Source organism: Carassius auratus, chromosome 8 (assembly GCF_003368295.1).
Source record: "Carassius auratus strain Wakin chromosome 8, ASM336829v1, whole genome shotgun sequence".
In the NCBI taxonomy this organism is placed as follows: Eukaryota; Metazoa; Chordata; class Actinopteri; order Cypriniformes; family Cyprinidae; genus Carassius; species Carassius auratus.
This window is the reverse complement of record NC_039250.1, coordinates 23,203,034-23,225,244: the sequence shown is the minus strand read 5'-3', so window position 1 is coordinate 23,225,244 and position 22,211 is coordinate 23,203,034. Positions and strand designations below refer to the sequence as shown.

The 22,211-nt window shown below is 36.7% G+C and overlaps 1 protein-coding gene across 6 annotated transcripts; it reads right to left on the bottom strand.

The window, feature by feature from the left end:
- Nucleotides 1-160: 160 nt before the first annotated feature.
- Nucleotides 161-21,032, bottom strand: LOC113107708 (AMP deaminase 2). 6 transcript variants are annotated; one of them, XM_026270387.1, is made up of 18 exons: nucleotides 20,779-21,032; nucleotides 11,013-11,137; nucleotides 10,783-10,913; nucleotides 9,903-9,971; nucleotides 9,710-9,818; nucleotides 8,522-8,711; nucleotides 7,721-7,847; nucleotides 7,534-7,623; nucleotides 7,059-7,188; nucleotides 6,764-6,958; nucleotides 5,456-5,587; nucleotides 5,202-5,365; nucleotides 4,655-4,781; nucleotides 4,102-4,265; nucleotides 3,776-3,896; nucleotides 3,276-3,449; nucleotides 3,038-3,148; nucleotides 161-1,345 (listed from the first exon to the last, which is right to left on the bottom strand). In XM_026270387.1, the coding sequence occupies exons 1-18, from the start codon at nucleotides 20,855-20,857 to the stop codon at nucleotides 1,130-1,132; spliced, it is 2,454 nt and encodes an 817-aa protein (XP_026126172.1). In that variant the 5' UTR covers nucleotides 20,858-21,032; the 3' UTR covers nucleotides 161-1,129. The 6 variants fall into 6 exon arrangements, with proteins under 6 accessions (XP_026126172.1, XP_026126174.1, XP_026126171.1 ...); XM_026270389.1 differs by lacking the exon at nucleotides 20,779-21,032 and adding an exon at nucleotides 18,598-18,619; XM_026270386.1 differs by lacking the exon at nucleotides 20,779-21,032 and adding an exon at nucleotides 16,507-16,680 and having other exon boundaries at nucleotides 11,013-11,134.
- Nucleotides 21,033-22,211: the final 1,179 nt, after the last annotated feature.

Genomic DNA, 22,211 nt, shown 5'->3' with positions numbered 1-22,211 from the left:
AGATTTTCAGAAACGACCAAAACCCTACAGTTATTTGATTAAAAACTAATATAAAAAATGAATCTGCACCAAACAGCAATGTGATCCAACATGCAAGTCATAAATCTGGTGTTTTAATGCACTAAGTTTAGGCATAAGTTACAGTCCCAACACTACAGGGATGAAGGGCACAGGAAAAAAAGCTGGTCAAAAGCACAAAATACACTGGTTTATAACAAAAATAGTTTCACTGTTTACATTGTTATTGCTCTATTTATTTCTCTATATCGGTTAAAAATCTTGCAGCTTACTTATGCTTTGAAAAATACAGTGAATAGTATATGTACAATATTACATCCACAGACTCTCAGAATTATATTTTAATTTTGAGATCCAGAATACAGAGGAAAAATAAACTTCACTTTGATATTATCATGTCTGATTTACAATAAATAGCACTAATAATTATTCAATTACAAACACACATAAAAATGGTCAAATGACAAAGGTTACAAGCACTATAAAACAAATATCACAATAATAAACTTATTAGAACAGAACCTGTTCAAATCAAGAACATAAAGGAGATAAAAATCCATTTAAAATGACAGGATGTTGACGGCTCATGGCAGAGATGTGCGTAGATACTTGAGCCAAAGAACAAATGTTTATGGCTGTTAGCGTTTAGAGCAAGTGTACAAGCGACACCAAACATTTATAATCTATGATAGTGTAAACCATTTCACAGATCTTCATGCTGGACTGCAGGTTAAGGACAGTGTAAGGTCCACAGTAACAGAGGGGGAGACTTCTGGGGTTTCCTGATGCTTGACTGGATATCTGGAGGAAACTAATAGTTCACAGATACTGTAAGTGTTTCCAGTTGGTATTCTGCAAAATGTTTATGTGCTTTTGTCAAACACAACATTGGCATTTCCTTTGTGCAAATTCTCTTGAGACCTTTAAACCTGCACTTCACAACCGGAAAAAAACAACAACAGGACATTTCTAGCAAATACCTAAAAGTCAAATAAAAACATTTAGATGAACACCAGCGGAATCAAACACAGTATGACCGTGTCCCATTTCCCTGAATCAACCTTTCACTCACATTCTGTACTGGGTGAATAATTGAGAGTGTATGACACCGCTAACGTCTGGCCGGTCCTGCATCCATGCTCAGGGAGCCCTGCTCTTCAACCGTCTCCAGCTCCTCTGACCGCACGGCCTGGGTGATCAGATTCAACTCCTCGCACAGCGTCTCAAAGCGGTACGCCACTCGGATGTCTGGAACATTAGTGCGTCTGATGTCGTTGCCCTCCTGCCCCTCTTTGAGATAATGCGGCCCTAGCCAATAGCTTTTCACCTGGACACAAGACATGTGCATGCATTAGTCATGTTTTTCTCTTTGATTACTTGTATTTTAATTGTCTTCATCAGTGATTTGGCTTCAGGATGCACACTTGACATAAAGTGTGACCAAAAAAAGGTGCCATATGCCATATCCTCAATGCAAAAGAAGCCATATATAATGTAAAATAATCTGAGTCATATTTTCCTTTATTCACTGTAGTTTTGGTCAGGGTTTTAGAGAATGAGGTCGTGTTATGCAATTTGCTTATGCTGGCTTTTAATTACTTTACTGTAATTTGACTAGATACAGATAGACTTGAGCCAAATTGGTTTCCATGTTCAAAGAAACAAGAAACAACAAGCCTACTCTACACTGCTCAAAACTGGCGATTAAATCATCAGTAGCAATTATTTAAAATAAGTAAATGTACTTACAGACTGTGAGTACTGTATGAAGCAAAGTTGGAACTTCCCCACTTTATACAAACAGCCGTTCTGCCACAGGCAAATTGTATGCTACTACGTTAAGAAACAGTCCTCATCTTCCATAAAATGCGCTGCACACATCTGAATATTTGGGTTGAACTGTTCTGGAACAGTGTTGTAAATACAACTTAAGCACTGATTTCTAGTCATGTCCTCTTTTGGAAGACCAAACAAAGTAGTTTCACTTTCACAACAAAACACACAGTGTCTTCACAACATAGCGGCGGCAACATGAGAATAAGTTATGCCTTCTTTCTTTGTGTGTATATTTGGGTGGTAATGAGCAAATATTTCCACATCGTGACGTAGACATGTGGAGGTGTGTTTAAATGAGCCGTTTTATGTAGGCGTGGAGGACTTAATTTTTATAAAGAATATCTCTTTGGATTTGAAACTTTAGCTTTTGAAACTTCACAAATCTTCTTTATGCACCAAGAGCTTGTAACACTCCAAGGAGAAATGAAAAATTTAAATCACATCACATGACCCCTTTAAAAGAAGTCTCTTATTGATCACTAAGGCTGCATTTATTTGATCAAAAATATAGTAAAAAGAGTAATGCTGTGAAATATTATTAAAATATAAATACAATATAAGTTTTTATTTATTCCTGTGAAGACATCATTCAGTAGTCTTCAGTGACACATGATCCTTCAGAAACCATTCTATTATGCTGATTTGTTACTCAAGAAACATTTTTTTTTTTTTTTTATATAAAATGTTGCTGTGCTACTTAATATTTTCGTGGAAACTGTGATACATTCAAGAATATAATTTTTAAAGAACAGCACGTATTGTAAATATAAATCTTTTAAATGTCATTTTATTTGCATTTTTCTTGATAGGACAGTAGAAATCTGACAGGAAGTGAGTGGGAGAGAGAGGTGGACTGGATCGGGAAAGGTCCACGAGACGGGATTCAATCTTGGGACACCTGAAGCACAACTGTGCCACATGTCGATTCACTCCCAAGTCACTTTTGATCAATTAATGCATCCTTGCTAAATAAAAGTATTATTTAAAAAAAAAGTAGTGTGTGTAGAAATTAACAAAATTAATATATTTTTTTTAGGCCATGTTACCTTGTGCTTTAATGTTAACAAATTTAACCTTATAGTCAAGTGTTCCCAAAATAGTGAAAGTAAAATGTGTAGCTTACTAAACAACACAAAACTGACTTCTGCCATGCTAACAGAGGTGTATGTGTAGATGTGAGCACCTGGTGAGAAAATCCACTCATGAGGACACTGTTTCGGGCCAGCTCACACATGTCACATGAGCTCAGCTTCCACACCTGAGCAGCGATGCTGTACTCCTCCATCAGCGGCTCCTGAACAGACACACACACACACACACACACACACACACACACACACACACTAGGTCAAACACATTACAGACCTAACAGATGCAATTAAAAACATTATAATATCTGATGGTATAGTTCGGCTTATAACCTTTGTGAAGTGGAACTGCAGTGGGTCATCAGTGGACAAAGACACCATGAGGCCTCTAGACAGGTACTCAGGCAGAGGATTCCGATGGTAACTGAGGAAAAGGCTGTTGTTGCTGAGTGGGGACATGGCGATGCCGATCTGAGCCAGGTAATACAGATACTGCAGTACAGGAGCCTGAGGAAAATACACACACATCTCACTCTAAAGCTCTGGGTGGCAGGATAAGCTCTTGACTTTTAAGATAAGAATATTAGCTCTAAAATATCCAGTGTGAAAAGACACGATGTTGTTTTATCAAAATTGTTCACTATAGATCAAAGCTGAAGAAAGGATATCAATGTTTGAATGGCTGTAGTATACTGGCACCTTTCAAAAATCCTCTGTTATGTTTGTTTACTGCATTGGACTGATACTAAACAATATGAACATTATTTATATCTGAGCAGAACAGATTCACAAGGACAAGCTAAATTCAGTACAAGTATTTAAAGTTTCTTTACTTTTCTCAGAAGCAGGCCATGGGAAATATTTTCTGACAGCATAAATCCTGACACAAGGTGGTGAATAGGCCCTGCCTCTCCACAGTGGGGACGCAACACAAACGAATTCAAGTTTCTTTGCCTGTTGTAGAAATAGATGACATTTAATCATTTAACCACATTTATCCTGGAGCTAAAACATCTTTAAATTCAGTAACCTACACATTGCTTTTAATCCACCTTTCAAAGAAGAAAATCTGAAAATCAGTATTAAATACATACATTTTTACCTTAATTAATATGATGTATTGTGGTAAGGAAAAAGTGTACTTGGGTGCATCAAATACCTGCGCAGGTGGTTGAGTACAGTCATATTTGCATACATGTAGTACAGATAATATGAGTATGGAGGATTGTCTTCAACCGTCCAGTTCACAGGTTTTGGACTGTCCAGGTTAAAAATGTGATGCTCAGGTTTGGACTCATCATCCACACTATCAAACCCCACAACCTAAAGGGCACATCAACATTCAGTCTTACAATTCACTGCAACTGTGATCGATCATACATGTTGACAGCCTAATTTTAACACAAAGGGTTTATATGGATGGATGCATATTTTTGGAGTAAAGCTGGATGTTTGATTTAACCACAAATGTTAAACTTTAATGGCAAACTCTTTCTTATCTAAAGCACCTTACAAAGCAATTTACAGAAGTTGTATAGGGACAGTAATACTGTAAATGTATGAGCTAGATGTTTGATTCTGTGAGTTTACAAGCCATATCTTTAACCACTGGGAATAAGGAGTGTGAAATCAAATATACTTCCACTCCACACCAATTTACATATTATTTTACACTAAAACAAGGTTTACTACATTACTAAAAGTTCACTCACATGTTGCAGAAAGAGATGTAGCTGTGGGTGGCTGCTGGGATTGACTGTGACTTCAAACAGGGGCATAAAGATGTTCTCTAGCATCTCCTGGAAGTTAGATAGCTGCTTTTTGGTGTGGTACACATCACTGTAGAGGAAAGAAACAGCTTTATTATATGTCAGTGATGGCTTTAATGTAGTCTCACTTTTATATTTTCTGTTCAGTGAAAATATTTTTCTTCATTTCTGATATATGTCCAATTATTTAGGGGCTTAATTTAAATTAATTTTTATGTAATAATAATAATAATAATAACAGCCTTCAAAAGTTTGGGGTCTGAAAATGTACACATTGATCAAAAGTGAAAAAATATATCGTGGTATCCACAAAAATATGAATTAGCACAACGGTTTAAAACATTGCTGATGATAAGATCTTACCAACCCAAAACTTTTAAACAAGAGTGTAAATATTTGTATTTCTTAATTTGATAAAAGATTTAGGCCTACTGTAGACATCAGATAATAAATTGCTACTTCACATAATAATTGAATAATAAGTACTCACAATAACCGGGGCACCTGCACCAGCCAGCGCACGTTATCTGAATAAACTTTGTGTTTGACCGCCCACTGAGCCAGTTTATCCCATTCATCTCGTGAGCGGCCGTAGATGGAGAGCCGCAGCTCCACATTCTGATATTTGCTCTCCTCCAGGTCCGCCATCACCTCCTGAAATACACCAACATACAACTATCAGCAGGGGGCGCACTTTACCATACGTTTGTTTTGTTTAACTCAAAGATTATATGGAGTAGATACCTTGATCATGTGCCCGAAGTATTTCCCCTCAATATGGTTGTCAGTCTTGATAAAGATTTCTCGGAGGATGGACTCTCCAATGGGGTTGTATTTGGAGTTGAATTTATCAAAGCGGTGAAACGTGTTACGGTCCTACAGGAAAGAGAGACTATTTTTAATCTTTAAAAAAGTTTTTTTCCCCCTCATCTTCCCTTCCAAAACAATTTCTTCAATGTTGGCCAATTATTTCCACATACAATTTAGAGAACAAATCTCTTTTAGTAAAGATTTTGATTCACATGGTTTAGGGACCCAATAAACTGTGTGCAATGTTGTGCAGCATTCATGTAGAGCCACAGTTTGCATTGAGTAGAGAACAACAGGTCATTCATCAGCTTATTCAGTTTTCACTTAAGTGTAAACCTGCTGAGATTGTGAGACTGCATCTGCGACTCTGTGCTACATATTTGGAGTGAGAGTGACCTAGATCCCACACAAACTCATGAAGTCTGGAACTCCCACTGAATATTTTCCTTGGTATCTACTGGGAAACAACTAAGTTCTTTTAAAACTTCAAGGTTCTGTGTTATTTCAGTTTTCTGTCCTTTAATGCTCCTATTTTGTTAATGGTCACTTTATTAAGGTTTTAATGAATAATTAAGTCGACAAGACATAACATACCAAGCACTTCTTTCAATACTATTTAGAAGAAATTAATATAACAGAAATTCAACAATGGACAAAAAGTGACAGCAAAGTAATTTATAATGTTATGAAATATTTCTATTTTAAATACTATATTCAACAAAGAACCATGAAAAAAATATTTGGTAACACCTTTTATGAAGCCTGTATTTATAATACATTATAAGGATATTCTTAAGGCATTATAATATTTTTTCACAAAAATATGAAGAAGCACAACTGTTGATAATAAAAACATGTTATCAACATTCATAATAAAAAATGTTTCTTGAGCACCAAATTAGAATATTAGAATCATTTCTGAAGGATCATTCGAACACGGAGTGATGATACTGAAAATTCAGCTTTGCGAATCAAAAATGGCAATAACATAATAATATAACACAATATTACTTTTTTTCCAGTAGTTTTAATTAAATCTTGGTGAACACAAGAGATTTCTTTCAAAAATGTTAAAGTCTTGCAGACCCCAAACATTTTAAGCAGTGTATTCACAAGTGAAGTGGACATTCAGTTTATTTCTTCTGTTTATTATTATGTCTAATAGCTGGTGATGGTAGAAGTATTTTCCCAACAACTTATGGCAGGTATATAACTACAGTACAGTACCTCTACAGTTCTTACCGCATGCATATCCAGAGTGTCTACGCTGAGGTCAAAGGCCGTCAGGTTCATGCTCTCAAACACCTCTGATAGAGTCTGTCCTCGGCCTTGTTCTACATGGACGATTTCACCAGGATATTTCTTCATGGCTCTTTTAATGAAGCGCAGCAGGTGCTTCTGATTCATACAGGATGAGGCATGGATGTGTGTGTCCACCTGAAGGTCAAGACGTCAAAGTTCAATAGTGATTGATCAAATAATTTTTCCTAATAAATTTAACGAACTTCAATGAAACATGTTTGTGCGGACAGCCGACCTTCCTGATGTTGTAGAAATCACGGTGAGGGACTTTCTTCTGTGCTGCCAACTCTTTCATCTCGTTTAAGAGAATGTGCATCTGGAACTTGGAGCTGAGGTACTGCAGCCGGCGATAGCAGAAAGATTTCCTGTTTGAAAAATGTGCAATCAGGAATCCACATGCCAAACCTAAGGCAAATCAGAGCAGTTCTGGCTATTTTTAGGGTCAGATTTAATCAGACTTTTCCACTTCTTCATCTTCGTGACATTTATCATATTACAAATTAATTACACATCTTTATATCAGTGAGGATGGGTTTATTTTTACATTTCATCCACAGGTTCAAACTGAGGTCAGTGCATAATGATTTCAGTCACTCAGGGATCAGCTCACATTTATAGAATGAGCCGTTTCAATCAATAATTTGATCATCTTTTCCTGACTCTGCTGCATCAGAATGGAAACAAACCTCACAGTGTTTGGGACAACTTACACTGGCCCGTTAATGATGAGCGCCATCATCATGTTCATATCAGCGATGTATTCCTGCAGGTCTGGGTACGGCAAGTCTAGCTCTGAGGAACTGATGGACATTGAGAAAGAATATATTAAAAAAGAAAGTACAACTACCACCACTTTCCAAAGATATTTTAATTATGTATCACTGGAAGAAGTCTTACTTCTGCGTGTACACATGAACAACACCATCCACCATCTTGCAAGTGTAGCCCAAACCTGGGGGCATGCTGGCAGGGTCTAGCACCTCATAGGGGTGGGTTTCTGACACCGGTGGGTGGACCGTCGCATCTATGGAGAACATATGATATAAGAGAGAGAAACATTTTCAGTCGTCCTGTTTTCTGAATACTGATCACCACCACCACCACCAAAAAAATAAAAAAATACAGATTTTTTATTTTTTTGAAAAAAGTATCTTATCCTTACCAATGCTGAATTTATTTCACCAAGCATACAGTAAAACCAGTAATATTGAGAAATATTATTACAATTTGAAATAACTGTTTTCTATTAATATAACAAATTAATTTGAAATATCTGACTATTTCATAAATTGAGCATTGCTATTTTCCCATGACCAAATCAAGTAGAGCTATGGCAGATGTCAAGATTTTATAATAATAAAAAAAAAATTCTGTTCCTCACTTTGTTATATTTCTTAATTGTGGAGGTAATGATGACAAAATGAAAGCGCTGTGGTTTAACTGATCATCTGTGGTTCATAAACAGATTCTGAATCTGCAAACAAAACGCCTGGTATTAATATTAAGTTAACAGTTCAATTCCATGAAAACATTCTGCTGTAAATTATTCCACTCTCCTACATGCAGATCAATCCAGTGTTTCTCTATTTACAATCTGAAACTTTTCCATTTATTGTACATTCTGAGTATAAGGTCCTGGTTCTTGGACATAAATCAATCCTCAGAATACATGCTTCAGGAAACTCTGGTTCCACCCACCTGCAGATACAGAGGACTCCGGCATCTCCTCGAAGGTGTCGAGGTCCAGAGGTCGGTCACCTAGCTCCTCCTGCAGGTAATGTGCTGTGGTCCTGCAGAAGCTCTGCATGGACAGAGAGACGTACTTCTCTCTGATGAACAGAGCTTTGACCACACATTTAGCAGCATCCAGTAGGTCAGTGAATGGAACCTGTGGTGTGTGAGAGAAGAAGACGAACTCAAACATTGTCTGTCTGCCCATCTATCTATCTACGGTATCTATCAGAGATGGGGATTTTTCAGTGACCCCTTTCTGCAGGTCAGTGATTCATTCACTCAAACGATTTGTTCAACAGTACTGATTCATTCAGTTAGGTATGTAACTGAATAAATAAAGTGTCCATTGAATGTGGAAGTTTGGCTACTTTAAGAACAATATGAATTCAGAAATACTACTCTTTTGGCGTACTGTTTTCTGCATACTATGTATATAGTATGGAAACAGCAGGTTTCATTCAGGGAGGAAATATTTAAATTTAAGTGAATCACTGAATCTTTCACTCAATCGATTATTTTAAAAATGCTGATTCATTCAAAAATGAAACCTAATTTCTTAAAGTCTGTCTGGTAAATGCTCAGCAGTATGCTTTGACTTTAAAACTAATTTCTTTGTCAAAACTAAAACGTTCCTCACAATATTGTGTCTGAAATGAAAGTTACTGAATATTTACTTTCTTAATAATTTTACTCATTTTAAAATAATATTCAGTTTCTACTTGTATTGTTTTTCTGAGTATCAGTATCGACTGTAAAATTGCAGGTGTGATTACGTAAATCTATCTACATCTTTTTAACCTTTTTCAGGAGACAGTTTTACAGTATAGTGTTATAGTGGAGCAGAAGTCCATTTCTCTTCCAGATACACAGAACTTTAGGTGAAAAAAGTAAAAAGCTGTTCTAAAATGTTTTATTTATTTATTTACTATTAATAGTCTGTTTTTGTTTCTTTGTTTCAGCTCCTCCCTCAGCTGTGTTGCGGTCACCTCATGCTTCCCTCAAGAGTTTGTGTATTTGTGTGGGAATGTGTGAAACTTGGTTCTCCCTCAGGAGTTTATGTAATGTCAGTAGTGTCCACTTCAGCTCTGTCAGCAACAGCTTGTTTTTATATAACAAACAAAACAGCAAAGTGAAAAAGCGAGCTGTTGCTACCCCACATTTCTCCTCTCCAGAGATGGCGACTCTCTGATACTCCCTCTCAGGGACGAGCTCTCTCTCGGGATAGGGTTCTTTGGGAGCCTGGTTTTGTTCTTTCATATACCTGAGACAGAGTAAAGGTACAGCATGCTGATACTAGTTTTAAAAAAACACTGTATCTCACATGAATGATCTTAAAGACACTCACTCCAGATCTGTCGCACTGTCAGTTTTCATGAAGTCCTGTTTAGCTCGCAGCAGGATATCAGGCTCAAACCTTAAGAGAAATGGCATTTAATTAACTCACTGTGGGTCAAAGGTCACATGTGCATACAGAGCATCGAATGTATTGGACTAATATTGGCACAATTTAATTTTTTTATTACACATGCCCAGCTGTAAAGACTAGTACAGTTGGACATCAGCATGTATGTTGTGCTTCAGTTGCTGGTACCAAAAAAAAAACAAAAAATTACAAAACGAGGTAAATGGAGAAAATTAAGAAAAAAGACAGAGGATTTGGATATAAGCCACAAGGAGACTGGTTTTCCTTTGCTGTAAACAAAACCTGGTTCTAGAATATTCTCACCAGAGCTTACACCCATGTAATCCTCTGAAACTATACTCTTGTGTACTGTACGACTAATAGATATGGATATTTTTCTTTCAAAAGTGCATTGATTCACTTCAGAAGGCCTTTATTAACCCCCAGAGCACTGTGGAGTACTTTTTATGATGGATGGATTCACTTTATTGAACTTCAAAATATTATAAAGCTCGGAAGAGCCAGGATATTTTTAATATGTAACTGTGATTGTATTAGTCTGAAAGAAGAAAGTCAAATACAGGATGGCTTGAGGGTGAGTAAATCATGAGGTCATTTTCATTTTTGGGTGAACTATCCCTTTAACTAGCAAGTGTACATCCGTTGGTTGACTAGCTTTACTAGTTGACTAGTTTGCTGGCTATCTAGCTCTAGGAACAGAGAATGTTGGGTTAATGAAAATGTGTAATTTTAGGTCATAAAGTTTTTGTATTGTAAGCACTACAGCTACTTTCAATGGTCGTTTCATGATGGGATGTAGTACTTGATATCCTGGCTGATTTGCCGCTCCAGTCGGTGCCGCCTCTCCTCCAGCTGCTCAATAGGGCTGTCCTCAGGGAACTCATATGGAGCACTCCGCATCTCACTCTCCGCCAGGCTGCGGGAGAACAGCTCCTAAACGCACACAATTAAGCACTCATTTACATAACAGCAGAAACAAACACCAAAAATGCATTCAAGCATCGTGATTATTCTGATTGCTGCATTGTTTACCTCTGCAATCTCTTTGTATTTGCCATCCATGGATGTGCGCAGGTCAATGTGGCTGTGCTTGGTTACAGGGTTGCCAGGCAAAGAATACTGGGATGTGAGGAGGTGTCGGCCAACACGGAGATCTACTAGAATGATCATGAGAAAAAGATCTTTATACTTCAACATAGATGGCGTGACTGGCTTTCATTTTAAAAACGTTTTGATTTTTTAGACGTAAATATGAAGAAAATATTTGAGGAAAAATGGCAATACATTGTGATCCATTTTATTTAGCCTTGTTTTTCTGCTGCCCAGAGAAAGGCAGGATCAGAAAGCTGCTGAAGATCCACAACCGTTTGTCTCACCAAACAATGGAGCATTTAGGTGGAAAGCATTAGTTTGTATGTGAGTGTGTTTGCCTCAGTCTTAGTATGCCCACTTAACTTGTGGGCAATTACAGACAAAAAAGTTCTAGTGCCCACTCAAATTATAGCATTTCTACACTGCAAAAAGTCACAACAATCAATATCCAAACCTTTTTAAAACAAGATAAATGTACTACTTAAAATAAGATACTGAGAATTAGATATACGCATGTTAAGAATGTTTTTGACAACTAGATTGTTATACTCACCATGGCTGCATTTATTTGATTAAAATACAGTTAAAAAACAGTTTTATTGTTAAATATTATTTTGATTTAAAACAACTCTTTTATTTATTTATTTAAAATGTAAAAATTAAATCATATTGGGCATAATTGTTTAAGGATAAATAATTAGGATAAACTGAATAAAATTTTATTAAATATTTTGATTAAGAACCTATAGATATTTTCACAAGAAAACAAGGCCAAAATACTGAATTTTATTTTTTTTTCAGTATAGTGTAAGTCAAAGTAAAGTTCTCACGGATCAGAAATATTGTAATATCACATTCGGTGTTGCGAAAAGTTATTATTACAATATTGCATTACTCCCTAAAAAAGTAACTAATTACATTACTTCGTTACTTTTTATGGAAAGTAATGCGTTACGTGACTTTTGAGTTACTTTCTAAATATTGCTTGTTTGTTTTTGATATAAAAAGTTCTTCTTTTACAAATATAAAAGCCCTTTCACAATTAAAGTCTCAGGCCGAAGGAATGTAAATTCATGTTCAACATGATTCAGTGATAACAAAAATGAAACAAAAATGTGTCATTTTTTGCTTATTATGGTTGAATTTGATCATCGAAATTCAATAGCAAAGACATGGGTTAATAAAATGGTATTAAATACAAATTATATTTGTCTTGTGTAATATTCGAGTTTCTAGTTTAATATACAGAATCTGTTTTTGTGCAGGTGAGATGAGTAAATACATGTTCATATTTAGTCTTGAACTACAGTATAAGCATCTTGTTCACACAGTGCACACAACGCCTATGCACTTACCCCCAATGTCTCTCAACATGGCAACACAAAAGCCGTCAGTCAGTATGGCGAACAAAGCAACTGGAGTTACTTATTTGAAAAAGTAACTCAGATATTTCCTTCTAAATTAAAAAGTAACGTGTTACTTCAATAGTTACTTAAAAAAAGGGGGATCTGATTACATAACATGTTACTTGTAGTGCGTTACCTCCAACACTGGTCACAATATAGTGCTTCACAAACAAATGCTTTCAACACTTTTACTTAGCAAGTGAAGCTCGTCCCTTCTGCTCGAGTTCCATAGTTCCTGTGAGTGATATCAATCTTCCTAAACTCTGATGCTTGATCAAATATTCATAAGCCTGATAAATAATTAAGCACTGCGGAGAACTGGACATCTCGTTCCACCATGAAAGCACACAGGAAATGGGCAAAGTATAGATGGATTCCTGTAGTTGGACCCATCAGCAGAATTTCAGAACAGTTACAGTGGCAGCACTTCAGAGCAAGCTACTAGTATGTGGGCTACAGTATAGATCTGCAGTAGTCAAAATAAAAGCTGTTTTCTGGACCTGAATTCATCCTGAGATCATGTTTTGAGCAGTGTTGAGTATTGCTTATTGTTTGTCGTTTCTCTAATCAAAAATGCAGACTTGGTTTTATGTTTAAGTCATTATAATCAGTAATTATGTCCCCAATGGATTCAACAAATGCATTGTTTGTAATGGGTTTTATTGGTTTTGTCTTGTCTAATGATGTCTGGATCATGAACAAATCGTTCTATTTATCCGGATCTTCTTGGTGAACCCATCGAATTAGTTCACCAAACCGAACTGAATCGTTTGAAACTGTTTGTCTCTACAGTATACACTAATCCACAAATTACTTAAATTATTCGGTTAATAAACGTGCCTGACACTCCCTCTGATGCAAAATAAACCAACACATGGTACATTGACTGAACTGCTAAAAGAGAACCGATGATGGGATGTGCACGAGTATCATGTTAAAAAAAGATCAAAATATGAACTCCAGACTAATGTGCAGAAAATGCACTGTGACATAATAAACATGGTTTGAGTAGATAAAACACATTGGTACAGCAGATTTTGAGGATACAATACTTTCATAATAAACAAACTTGAGTCACTGTCATCCCCTAAGGGACTGACGTCTGTTTTTCTAGAGCTTTACCATGATTCCTATTCATAACCTCAATAACAACCACTTTGTTATAACAATGCCATTTGATGTAATACATGCATTCTCCCAGCGGAAAGTATGAATAGCCATCTGCCTGCTTAGAATCCAGTACTAAGTACAAACCACTGCCATGTAATTATCCACAGCGCTCAAACACAAACAAGAGTAGCAGAACTGAATAATTTAAAGTTTGGTATCAGTGGATGTGGCCCATAGCTGCCGGAATGGAGTCATGTTATACTAACCCTTATTCTACTGCAGTTTACATAATGTTTTATAAGACCCTGCTCATTGTTTTACTGTTCTGGCAAAGTTAATGTGCAACATACTTATCAGTGAGTTCACTGAAGGTAATTACCGACAGGATTGTCTTGGAAATGAACTCACTGCTAAAATCTGTGTGGCCTTTTCACAGGCCCAGATGGGTTGACTAATTATGACAATGACAGTTCATTAGCACACAACACAGACAGACACAGCATGAGATGCACACACAACCTTACCTCACACACTTATAATCACGCTCTGGGTTTTCACACTTCTCTTTTACCTCCACACGATCACGGCCTACACATTTTACACTTCAATGAAAGCTAAAGCATAAAAAAAAAAGAGTATAGCAAGAGATTTTGTCAGGATTTTTGATGTCCATGTGTGTGTATAGAACAATGCAAAAACTGAAGTAGATACTATATCCACTGGCTTGTGTATAATCTTCTCATGTGTGTTATTTTGGTAGTTTCATGCTTGTTACGTAACCACCAATCCCCCAGGATCACTACACAAACAGCAAATCAGAAAAACACTCAAAACCAGTCAGAGTGGCTAACCTCTACTGGGTACGGATGAGATTCAACCGTGCAATTACACAACACAGGTAATGGAGTTATTGATTCTGATGGTAAACATTCTAGAATGAGGGTCTATAAATGCCACAGAGAGGAGAATAATCACTGTAGTGAGATACAGAGCTGAGAGATAAGAGCAGCACTAGAATGACCAGTGCAGGAGCTGAGGTCAAAGATCAAACCCACTGCTAGGCTTGCTTGTAAGTTAGACACCATCCCGCTCAACAACAAATTCATCTTCATTTGAAAGTTGCGTAACATTTGTGCATTTACTGTATCTGCTTTATATTTGACCCAATATTTTTGGTTTAAATATTAGCTTTTGAAAATAATTACATTTTAATAAATTTTTATTACATTTTATTTGAATTCATTCTGTTTTCTATCAAATATCATGCATGTGCACTAGTAAGAAATGACTACTGTTATTCAGCAAGAATGCATTTAATTGATCAAAAAGACATTTAAGATGTCACTAACAGATTTCCGTTTCACATAAATGCTGTTCTTTTGAACTTTCTATGCAACAAAGAATCCTGAAAAAGATGTATCCAGTTCACACAAAAATATTAAGCAGCTCAACTGTTTTCACCAGCAAATCAGCGTACGAAAATGATTTCTGAAGGATCATGTGATGCTGAAAACTGGAGTAATGACTGCTGACAGGTCAGCTTTGCCACCACAGGACTAAATTATACTTTAAAATATTTTACTATATTGTACACTGTTCTTATCTATTTATTTATTTGAAGGTTTTATTGTTATGTTTTTTTTACTGCAGTTTTTATTGTAATACCTTTTTTTACAGTATTTTTAATAAAATATATGCAGTCTTGGTGAGCATAAGAGGCTTTTTTCAAAAACATTTGTAAAATATTCTGAACAGTACTGTATATTTACAGCATTTACTATTATCATAAAAGTTCAGATAATGAAACATCTCATATGTTCCATAAATGCAGAAATAGGTTATACAAACATAATTAGGGAAGCCGTCTTGTCTTACAATACCTAATATGTGGTCTAAAATTATATTACCAACTGGTTCTAATGCAAACAGTGACATACTTCATGAAATCCTGAGCAAAACCGAACCACACTGAGAGTTACAGTTACCTCACTAACTCCAATCAGGGCCAGTCACTGTCACCATGGCAACCTAATGTGCATCCCTTTGTTCACTCACTTAACACCTGACATGACCCTTCAATATAGGTGTAAATTAAACTGGAACTGGCAGAGAACATACAAATATGAAACACATTCATGGTTTATGTGAAATCACATGACTACCACTATAGCTTGCAGTGTTCCATTTAGAATAATGAACTCCTGTCCATGGGTCTCCTGTTGGGAAATCATTGCGTTTTGGAACACAGTAAATGCTTTCTAACTGGTCTCGCTAAATCAAGCTTGGTAGCTGGTTTTCTTATCACCCAAGATTATCCACCAGTGTGTAGCTAAAGTATTAGAAACTAAAACACATCGACCAGCTCAAACTGGATTTCCCAGCAGGGTTTGGAGGCCTCATAACCTCTTTTCCTTTAAACAGACACAATCTCATACACAGAACAATCAGCATCCTTCTCTACTACTCCTTCAACTGTCCACTTAATCTGTCACCTGTGAAACACAACGCTGACCACCACACCTTCAAAACAGGACAATACTGAGGACAATCAATATATCCACACACCATCTTTCAGCCACACACACACACACACACACAAGTGCAAGACTCCCGAGGGAAAAACATGAGCTGACAGCAACACAGCTGAGAGCTTAGAGATGGAGAGACACAGAATGAAAGGGCATAGAAGGAAATAAACATCTCAGATGAAAGGATGCGTGCAAACTATTGCTGGAAATCTCCCAAAACAGGTCAGAAAAGGCAGGCAGAATAAAAGAAGATAGACAGAAAGAACATGTAGCAAACACAAAGCTACAATTTGTCCAGCAAAGCATGCCTGTCATTCATTAATTCATTCACTCACTCACTCACTCACACACACACATTGTCTTGTGATTCAGTCTGTCCCACATACATACAGTAAACACAGCTGATGCAGCCGAAGCATCCACTCTCCCCTCCCTCCTCTTCCTGGTTCCTGCCAGCTGTCTGGGCTATAGCCACTGTCATCCCCCTCTCGTTTAAATATCCCTGACACATGGCTGGACCATACCACTTGGTCTTGAGGGGCAGGGGAGCTCAACAGCATCACTGTGTTGTCTCTGTGACACAGTGAGCTAGACAGTGTCTCTCTACACCCCCCGTCCTTCACCTCCGTGACGCGTTAGACTGCAGTGCATGCGAAAGCACTGGAGGATGTTTTGAGAAAAGGACAGAGAAAGAGAGATTCCCTTGGAAGCTGAAATAGAGGTCATCTCAAACACAATTTTTGGTTGTTGTTGTTAACAGAATAAGAAACTAGTCTTGGACGACGAGACTGATATAAGATCTGGCCCATCACGAGCTATTATACTGGAGCTGTCACCAAACCAGCACTGTCAACAGAATATTGAGCTGAGCATTACTGTGGATGAAGTGTGTTATCTGCTGTCTCTTAAACCCATAAAAACTTATATAGAGTGTAAATGATTCTGCTCTTGTATCCAGAGGGGTTGAGAGGTGTTTCTGATCATCTGAAGCTGTTTAATCAGAGGGAACAATAGAATCCCTGAATCCTGCTCCTCTTTTGGAGGAAAAAGGCTTTGATGGAAACATCAGAGAGAGAAAAAGAGACAAAGATTGCACTGATGAGGTTTTGTGAGCCTCTTGAGACCAATTGCTTTTTTTCCCCTTTTTTCCTGTGATTGAAGGCCTTTGTTTGGGGGAAATAAAATAAAATAAGCAAAATAAAATTAAAAATTAATAAAATAAGATGTTCACATTTTATGTTGCAGCATTTTGTTAAACTGCTTTAAATAACTTTTTTACACATCAATATACCCTCCATACACCATAATGGCAACGCAAAAACAGAACGGTCACAACTTAATCCCCCCAAATTAAAATAAGCCTGTGTTTTACTCACCCTTTAAGCCATCCTAGGTGTATATGACTTTCTTTTTTCAGACAAATATCTTTTTTGTAAGACAAATATCCAGATTTCAAACATAATAAACACTTTGTCCGATGACATAGTACATATGCGTTGTGTGTGCCTCTGAGATACTTTCACAATTTTTAAAGCAAGCAAGTTTCCTTTCTTTAGGAAATGAAAAACAGTCTTCTCTTGGCTTATATCATAACCCCGACATTTTTCTTTACATTTTCTCATTTTGTGCTACTAATTCATGACCAGTATTTTGTTTTGTTCTCTCTCTTAGTTCATCACTAATCATGCAACGCTGACACCCTACATCATCTGCCTGAACTGCTTCCATGAATGACAGATAGCAGAAGTTATAGAAAAGTGTTTATTACATTAAAAATATGGATATTTTCATATTCGCTACAGGAGGCCTTTCACCCCCCAGAGCCGTGTGAGGCACATTTTATTACGGATGCAGACACTATATTCAACGTGTGACCACTACAATGATAAAGCTTAGAAGAGAGAGGAACATTTTTATAACTCCAGTTGGATTCGTCTGAAAGAAGAAAGTCACATACACCTACTGTAGGATTGCTTGAGGGCGAGTAAAACACAGGCTCATTTTCATTTTTTTTGGGTGAACTAACCCTTTAACTCAGTACTTAGCTGAAGCACCTTTACAGCCTATATTTGGGGTATTTACAAAAGTATTTTGGGTATGATGTGATAGCGACAAGCTATGCACATCAGCATTTTGCAATTATCTGCCATTCTTCAGCTCACCTGTTGACCTCTCAAGCTCTTTTTACTTTAAATTGTACAGTAGATAAGAACACTCCAAGAAAACAAACAGAAGAAGGGGAAAAACGCACATTTAAAATCTTGAGACAAAGCAAATGAATATCAAGTATGCTTGCTTGGAAAAATGTCTCGCTAGTTCCACCTAGTGGACAATGTCAAACTGTGCGTTCTTTGGATTGCACGATCGTAGAAAAACTCATTCTTTCAACTGACTTTCACAACTACTGTCTTAATTCAATCCACAAACAATTGACAGTACACAAGTACATATACACCTACACATATTAATAGTCTAACTAACCTTTCATAAAAGCACAAGAGTCTTTAAGAATCCATAAACTTCCCACCTCATCAGTGAAGTCCCTGGGAATCTTGGGAAGTAAAGGGTTGGGTGGATTTGGAAAAAAAACAACTCTAAATCGTAGCAATATGGTGGCTGAGGGGGAGGCAGTAAAAGGGCTCCTTTAAAGAAGCCCTCCTCTTCCATACCACACTGAAGGCAAAGGGAGGCGCCACGGGGTCAATGTTTAAAGCATTGCAACGTGATGTGTGGTATACAGAAATCTGGAGGCTGAAACATGAACTTCAACTATGATCAAGTTATACCACTAACATTCTCATCTTATCTCTACTAAGAAGAGAACAAATTGGTTGCACACAAACATCTGTGCCTTTAAGGATATTTTAAGTAATCATTTTAAGTAATCAATAAGGTCAGCCTTATCTTTTCCATTTTTAATGATCAGAGGAAAAAAGTGAGAAGGTTATGAAACATTTGAGCGAACATAATGTAACAGAGACAGGGTCCCAAGTGACATAATGGGAAGAGCTCTGGGTACAGACCTCAAGTGACGCATGGCGAAACACTCATAGTGGTTATAAATAAAATCAAAACAAACAATATCATTGTACACTGAATGCTGGGGAGTTAAACATAATGTTAGTCAAAGGTTATTCAAGGTATGTTATTAGAGCCTCTAAAATGTAAGGTAAATGCAAAGAAACATGTTCGCTTTATGATGCTGTAGTTCTATGAAACCTGTAAGAAAAAAAAAACTATGGATGCACCATTATTTTGGTCAATGTGATAAATAGTCAATAGTAATAAAATATTTTTACTACATATCAATCAGTATTTTGACTGATTACTTAAGTCCAAATGTATTATAAAATATTATAATAAAGAAACAAAATGGAACATTTATCCAAAACCTTTTATTTTTTACTGCGGTCTTTCAAATCATGACATGCATTTGCATATTTAGAGTCGATTAACATGTCAAGAATGAGCCACAGTAAAAGCGCACGCAGCCTTTCAGTAATCAGACACTTGATTGCTGCTGAAATGCGAGAGGAATTTTAAATATTGCATGTTGTAGTGTCACAAAAAAACACTGTTTAAAGGACTTTTCATTTAAAGCAAAGCAGTGGCTATAATTTATTACTGCATGTGTACATGTGAATGTGAAGGTTTTGTGGTTGTCAGGAACTGTGTGGTTTCAATTTTGCATCATTTTTTTAAAGACAACAGCAATATGCCTCTACGCTCATTTAATTTCTCCATCTCTGTGGAGAAGATGATTTTTGATAATGTTTTCTGCCTCGGGCTCTCGAAAGTCAAATGAGTCTGGTTTTGCACTCAGCCAGAGATAAATGCATTTTGAATAACACTGTTTCAGGTTTTCATCAGAGGCACAAATGTCTAATGAATACATGCAACACCTAAGTAAAGTGTTTGTGTTTTTCTGCAAGAGAAAGGTGTGAAATGGTTTTTGGATGGGATCTTATGTAAGCCTTATGCAATGCTGGCCTGACCACAAACAATGTGTTGCATGCATTTTATGGATGTGGTCTGGACTGTAACTGGTGCATGTTTGATTTCCCTTGTCTGGCATTCTTGCAATTGAATCAGGAACATTATCCGGATGAATTTATTCAGCAATTGAGGCGTTGTGGTCATAAACACAATCAGCTAAGTAGTGCCAATGTGATTATGGCTAAGAAAATCATGTATAATACATAACTTCCTCTTTCTGCGCATCAGAGAAATATCAAATACAGACCCAGGAGCTATTACTCCATTTCAAAGAGAAAAACATTCACGTAAAGTATTCGTTTTAGCTCTTCTTGGACCCATAAGAAAAAGAGAGACAAAAAAAAGAGCATAGTCTTGAAAAGCTGCAACAGTTTTCCTTATATCAACAGGTATAAAAGTTTCTACATTAAACGGAAGCTGGATTACAGAAACTCTTCCAAACAACTGGTATATAAGAATCAAATGTGAGGAACTAACATGCAAATATGTTGAATATATACAGATGTACATGTACAAATGTACACATAATGACATATTCTGTTCTCCTTTCCATTAAATTTACACCGCACACACTCTCTCTCTCTCTCTCTCTCTCTCTCTCTCTCTCTCTCTCACACACACACACACTTTTATAAATCCATATTGTTTTTGAATAAACACACTTACCTCCACTGGCTGTGTACTGCAGGCTGCCTCTCTTCCTGAAAGGGGACGTGGGTTTGCCTGAAGGTAGCTTAGAAGACATTTTGGCTTGAGATTCACCAGAGACGGACAATACACTGGTTGATTTAGACACTGAGGATTCCTAGCGGGGGGGCACACACTCGGTCCAGAGGGGCTTTGACTGCAGTAAGGAGGATGTTCAGTAGTGTTTGTGAAAGAGAGATCCCCGCTCTTCGGATGCTGCAGTGGGGGAACTGGCTCCTCCCCACACCTCCCAGTGCCCACTCACACGCTGCCTGCATGCTGTCACTCCACAGCGTTTCCATGGAAACCCCAGAGCCAGGTGGAACGTGACCGGAGAGTACGGCAGGCAACTGATTAATGCTGGGATGATGATAAAGGAATGTTCCTCATTCTCACAGCCCCAGGAGACAAGAGGTAACATGAGCCAGATGCTAGCTCAGGGCTCAAAAGGCTCAGCTGATCACATATGAGAGATGCACAGTATCAAAACTTGGGGGGAAAAGCCACTACAGACTGCAGAGCAGCTTTGAGATGATTGTATGGATCATAACAATTAGACTCAACATGAAAATGTGCTTAAACAGTCAAGATTGGGAAAATTTCAGAAATCTAAAATAGAATCTGATTAAAATTCTATTAATTGCAATTAAAAAGAATTTAACAAAGTCACACAACAGATTTCGAACAAAACATAATTATATAGATTTGAACTATTAATTATATATTTTTATTCCCAAATATTTTTTTCATAACGGATTAAGTGAAGATTTACATTTTTTTATAATGCATATTATTCAAACAGTTATATTTTATAATTATATTTTAAGCATCATATATGTGCATTATATGTATGTGTGTGAGCTTGAAATTAAAGTTCATTAAACATAATGAAATATTTAAATACAAACTTATTTATTGATTATTAATATCATCTAATGTTACAGAAAATATGGCATATGTTGTGTTACATTATGAGCATCATAATGTATATGTATTATATACACACATATTTACATACAAACTTATGTATTGATTTCGAGTAATGTTACTGAAAATATAAATTTTCATGAATACATTATTGCACAGACAACATATGCCAGTGGTGTGTGTGCAATATTGTATTCATGAAAAATGTTATTAAAATTGTATTATTGAAAAATAATACATTTTAATTTAATTCTACCTAAATTCTAATTTGCTGCCTAATTCTGCATCTTGACAGGTACTGCAATTCAAATTCAGCCAATTCAGTTCATGAGCTGCTCATTTTTACATAATGAGAATGCCTGTGAAATGCTAGTGACAGCATACACTGACCCTCATCAGCAATGTACAGCGAGGGGTCTTTACATAACAAAAGAATCTTTCTGTCTCTGTGCTGACTGGACATTTCAGCATGGTAAAAATCCAGC